General features: G+C 37.0%; 1 protein-coding gene across 1 annotated transcript; it reads right to left on the reverse strand.

Annotated features, from left to right (window-relative positions):
* Positions 1-3,242: 3,242 nt before the first annotated feature.
* LOC136837631 (uncharacterized) lies at positions 3,243-5,064 on the reverse strand. Its single transcript, XM_067102508.1, has 2 exons — positions 4,978-5,064; positions 3,243-4,028 (listed from the first exon to the last, which is right to left on the reverse strand). The coding sequence occupies exons 1-2, from the start codon at positions 5,062-5,064 to the stop codon at positions 3,243-3,245; spliced, it is 873 nt and encodes a 290-aa protein (XP_066958609.1).
* Positions 5,065-6,255: the final 1,191 nt, after the last annotated feature.

The following is a 6,255-nucleotide window of genomic DNA, read 5'->3' on the forward strand; positions in this document are numbered from 1 at the left end:
CAAATGAGGAGAAAAAGAGCGTTTATTTTAACAATAGTTCTTGTATAAATTTACAAGGGACGATTAAAAACAAAAGCACTAAGATCTAGGGGAAGAGTAAATGACTTTGGTTAAAATAAAACCCAAAGGTATTAAGTACAAGAAAAGGACAAACTTCAAAATACCCACTGTCTCCCGAATTTCTGTCGAAAATGTGACAACTTTACACACACACACACACATATATATATATATATATATATATATATAGAGAGAGAGAGAGAGAGAGAGAGAGAGAGAGAGAGAGAGAGAGAGAGAGAGAGAGTCAGAGAGAGAAAATGTCATGCTTCCATTCCCAATAAAACAGAGGGCAACAGTTACTCGTATTATTGACAAATAGGAGGAATGTGGAGTTAATAAAACTAGTTATATGAATATAATTCTTTAGTTCACATCAACACCATCAGTTAGAATGAAGTTGAAACGATGGTCCTACAAACGGATATTTTCACGTATAGGTCTTTTAGTTCCTTTGGTATTGGGTTAACATTTTCCATTCCTATTTTCTTTTATTTTCATTCGATCCAGATAAACGAATTTGCTAAATAAAAACTACTGATTTTCGTTAAGTATTAAGTTGAATTTGTTGACTGCAAGTCACTTATAAGACTAACAAATAAAGAGCCACTCTTATCGACTACTACCTCTCTAAATGTCATTCAGTCATCTTACATCAACCCATAGAAAGTTTCAGTAATTTCTTCAAAATACTCCCCATTAGGAAAACTAACCTCCTCCAAAAAGATTTAGCCATCCCATTTCATTTGCCCCTCATGAAGACTGTGCTTCTGTCATTTATCGGAATTGCTTGAATCAAACTCTGTTGCTCTCCCAACGTTCACGTGCAAAAGGGCACAACCCAAACTCTTTCCAGAAAACTTCATAACATTGCTATTCCGTGCAAAGATCTTGGCAGTGATGTCTATTAAAGTTAAGCTAGCCTTTTATTATTTGTTTAGGCACTGTGCATCACCGGCAATTTATCCTCTGTCGATAATCACATGATAGAACTACAAGAGATCCCTCCAGTTCTAACGCTTACGAGTAGCAATAAAAATCTGTCAACATTATGAAAATGGCTTATGAATCTAAACTTGCCTGTAGAGCTGTCTTCTATCTGTCTCTAAACCATTGTTTTCCAGCGACCTGGAAGACTTTGACTTCATAACTCCTACCTACATATTCTCTACTAGGGGAGTTCTAGACAATTAAAATTTTTCACGGAAAATTTTGCGCGTCAATAACCCGCCACCAACCTGTAACCCTTCATTGGCCATATTATTTGCACAAAAAGCCCAGATGAAATCAGACCCTTGTGTTAGCAGTAAAACTGATTAGGTTTGAGAGTGGATCGGAATCTGGATCCAGTGCAATGAACTTTTTTTTTTTTTTTTTTTTTTTTTGTAGGAAATACCCTTCACTGTTATATGCATCGGAATGCTGTAACATTGTGATACCGTGTATCACAGCGCATTTCTGGTTGGGAGGTCTTTCACTTGCACCCGATAAAATTTTGAAAGTAATGAGAATGGCGTAAACGTTTTGATCGTCTAGGACTCTCTGACACTTTTATGCGTCCTTTGGCTTCATTCTAACTTGAAAACAATTGCTTAGAGACAAACAGAAGACAGCTCTACAGGTGAGTTTAGATTCATAAGCCATTTTCATAATGTTGACCGCGATTTTTTATTGCTAAGCCTCCATTGTTTTCTTGGATTCCCTGTCCACAGATAACTGAGTTTCACTGGATTGCATGACCCCTAAATAACAGTCAGAAAATCTATGGAGGATCTGTTATTTAGGGTCATGCAATCCAGTGAAATTCAGTTATCTGTTGACAGGGAATCCAAGAAAACAGTTGAGGCTCAGTCGTAGGATGTAAGAGAACCCATGGAATCTCATTCCTTGGAGGTTATGGAATCCATGGAGTTTCTGTCACTGGATGTAAGGAATCCAATGTAGCTGATTCATCGGAGGTTACGGAATTCATAGATGCTCAATTATTGGAGGTCAGGGAATCCAGTCCCCCTTCTCATAGTCCTAATCTAAAGAGGTCTTGGCCTTCTTACTCCTTATAGTACCAACAGAAGCCCTAAACTGAGACTATCACTGACCATTTTCCCAATTCGGTCATCTGGCTCCTAATACTTTTCTTTAAGCTTTAATCTCAAATCGAAAAAATCTCTTAAATATAATGCCATTTTCATAACATGATCCGGGTCGGTTAGCACTACAACCTGTATTGCTATACTGACTAGATTGTACTAGACTTATTTATAATCCTTATTTTCGGGAGCAATATCAATCTGATTTCCAAATATTAATCTGCCTGCCCATAGGCTGATTTGCTCTTATAGTCTTTCACTGAATTCCGACTAAATAGAACCTGTACTGGATATCATGTTTCCTAAATATCTGAAGGAGTGGGCCTCGTCAGTCCTTCTCCATCTAATGTTGTTTCTCCACTTTGTGCCTGCTCTGTCGTCATTACTTCTGCTTCTCTAAGAATTTTTCTGTTTTATCTCCCCGGATATATAATGCATTGCATTAGGTATGCTTTGTAAATCATATCGTGTTTTGCTGACTGAAACAGTAATTTTTTCATATTCAACATGTGTCAAGTTTCGGTCAATGCTCTATTTAAATCATCTCGAATTTTAGTGGATAATGAATCGTTACAGAATGTATTTGGCCTTAGGACTTATAGTTATGTTTGCTGTGTATTAACTTCTATTATCTTTGTTATATAGGGGTGTTTCCAAATGTTATAACTTTTTATTTGTTCCTTGTATTTGTATTTGTATCTTTACTCCTTTGTAAAAAGTAAAGACACCAACGCGCTTGGGAAGCTTTCTTCTCTGCACCTTAATCCTGTTATTTGCTGTATATTTTAACACGAATCTTCAGTGATTTTATCTCATAAACAAGTGAATATGTGGGTCTTATAGAATTTATTACGACATAGCCATCCATGGCAACACTAGATAGCTTAAACTGTCCAGCTATATAATGTTTCGATTAGCGTAATCAGTTTTGGTTTCCATCTCGTTTACAAGCAGATAGAATGGCTTAGAAATGTTGTCACTTCTCTTACAACTAATGGATAAAATAAAGACACATCATTACAGTTTTTCATTTGTGTATTTATTATCACGGAAAAACTTTCTCGTGATGGTTACATGCTCAGATTTTCTGGTATCTATTTACCATTTGCCATAGCTACCGAGACCTCCAGTGATGGAACTTCCAAGTCCACCACCAATGGAGCCTCCATAAAGTCCGCGACCTCCAGCAACTGAACCTCCAAGTCCACCACCAAAGGAGCCCCCACTGATTCCATGACCTCCAGCAACTGAACTTCCAAGTCCACCACCAAAGGAGCCTCCACTGATTCCATGACCTCCTGCAACTGAACTTCCAAGTCCACCACCAAAGGAGCCTCCACTGATTCCATGGCTTCCAAAACCTATACCTCCATGACTTCCAGCGCTTCCGTAACTTATGGATGATTTTACGAATCCACCAATTGCTGGTACGATTTTAGCACCTCCTCCAAAGCTTCTACTACGCCCAAGACCTCCTCCAATGCTTCCACCATGTCCAAAGCCTCCTCCAATGCTTCCACCATGTCCAAGGCCTCCTCCAATGCTTCCACCATGTCCAAGACCACCTCCAATGCCTCCACCTAGTCCAAGCCCTCCTCCAACGCTTCCAACATGTCCAAGACCTCCTCCAATGCTTCCACCATGTCCAAATCCTCCTCCAATGCTTCCGCCATGCCCAAACCCTCCTCCAACACTTCCACCAAGTCCAAGACCTCCCCCTAGTGTTCCACTATGTCCTATTCCTCCTCCAACTGCTCCAAGACCTCCATGGCCTCCAATGATGCTTCCAGTACCGATGCCTTTTCCTCCATGACTGCCATATTTACCAGCAGCCAAGGCACAGGTGGCAAGAATGGAAATGCCAAGTACAGTCTTGAAAGCAGCCTGCAGTGAAAACTCAAATTAGATTGTTGCGTATGTCTAAATGCTTTTATTTTTCAGTCAACCATTTAATAATATCTTGTCAAGAAGAGATAATTTCATGGCACTTTGTTCAGGTAATTACTTTTTTGGCAGATCTGTAGACTGTAAATACGAAAGAGACAGTGTTCATTTCTTTCATAAAATGAATGAAATTTAGGCTTTAATCCCCATGTCTGTCTTAGATAAGCTCAGATAAGACAAATGTTAAAAAATTTAAAAATCAGTTAAAAACAAGAATGCCCTGTCTTCTAATCTTTTACACAGAATCTTTGGTCCAGAAATCTGTCATCATATCTTTCTAAAAGGCGACCATCTATCAGCAAAATGTCTTCAAACTTATTAACATTTCAATCAGTTTTGTATGGACGTTTCAAGCTGAAATATAATGAAAACATACATGACTTTACACTTACAAACACTACATCAATTTTGTATATGGCCATTTCAGGTTGAAATATAAGAAAAAAAATAAACTAGACTGCAGCAACCTATGATCAGCAATTTCTTAATATATCTAATTATTTGTTCTGCCCTCTATTCATTTACCTATGAAGTGTTTAAATCTATTTTTTTTTTTTTAAATCCGGAATCATCCATTGGTCGCCATTCAGGTCGTCTGGCCAGCCCATTCACGTCTTGGATTGTTGCAGTTTTGTATCAAATACTTGACTTGCTCAATTTGCATGATATATATTTATATGTGTATATATACTATATATATATATATATATATATATATATATATATATATATATATATGTGTGTGTGTGTGTGTGTGTGTGTGTATACATCATATACACAGCAACATTTTTTTTATTCACAAGTATTAAGCCATAAATTTTGTTTGATATCAAATTCACTATACCTCGGGAATAGCTTACACCCAAGAGGAATTATAAGTAAAAAGTACTTGGCCACCAGTGGGATGGGAGCTGCCACCTGGTTGAGAAACAAAGAAGATACAGTGACTATAATCGTTGAGATAGCTAAATGTCATAGTCACTATATTTTCGCTGTTTCCCAACAAACCCAGGAGTTCGAATCCCACTGGCGATGAAGCACTTACCACTTGTGATTTCTCTTAGTGTAATTTAGTCCCTTGGTTTAGTGATTTAGATATTAGACAACTTTTTTGCTTAATATTTGTGAATATATATATATATATATATATATATATATATATATATATATATATATATATATATATATATATATATATATATATATATATATATATATATATATATATATATATATATATATATATATATATATATATATATATATATATATATACATACATACATAGGCCTACATATATACATACATACAATCAGTAAGCTACAGACGTCCTTTAACATCCAATTCGCTCTACCTCGGAAAAAATATATTTTCATATATGTTACTGCAGGGGAATTTTTTTAGTTGATAATAAGTTCGTCGTCCTGTGGGCTCGAACCAGCGAAGGACAAGAACTCAGGACTACAGGTGACGCATTAACCCACACGGCCAGCAAGTGAGGTATAAGTGGATATCGGCTCCCACCTACAAATCCCCGTCGAACTCAGGTGTTTGTATTTCGAGACGATATCCACCCACCTCTTCCATGTTGACCGTGTAGTGCGTTTGTCGCACGCAGCCATATCATGACTTTTTATCACATCACCGTGATTCACATACAGTCAGTAAACTACAGACGTCTGTAGCTTACTGATTGTATGTGAATCACGGTGATGTGATAAAATGTCATATACATGCATATATATATACACATATGTAATACATATGTATGTGTGTGTTTGGCAGAATACATATAAATACAACTTGATACACAGTACAGAGAAATACAGGAGAAGTCTTACCATTTCAGATTTATCGGAAGCAATGCACATTTCCCCTGCTGAACCCTCTTTATATACGGCCGAAATACGAGTGAATGCCTCGAAATCATTTGCGATGCATATCATTATCTTCTTCAGTTCCTTTGTCTCTCCTTGTGTTTCTTAGACACAGATAAAAAATAAATTAAAATTCAGATTATTCTATCATTTATGACACTTCCATTATTTTAAATCTCTGCCAGCCATAGCATTCGTACATGGTCTCTCTCTTGTCCTCCCGATCGAAAGGTCGAAATAACCGTGCATCCTAATTCACGCCCTTTTTAATCATGGAATTGTAGCGTCGT

The sequence above is a fragment of the Macrobrachium rosenbergii genome, chromosome 59 (assembly GCF_040412425.1).
Source record: "Macrobrachium rosenbergii isolate ZJJX-2024 chromosome 59, ASM4041242v1, whole genome shotgun sequence".
NCBI classification, from domain to species: Eukaryota; Metazoa; Arthropoda; class Malacostraca; order Decapoda; family Palaemonidae; genus Macrobrachium; species Macrobrachium rosenbergii.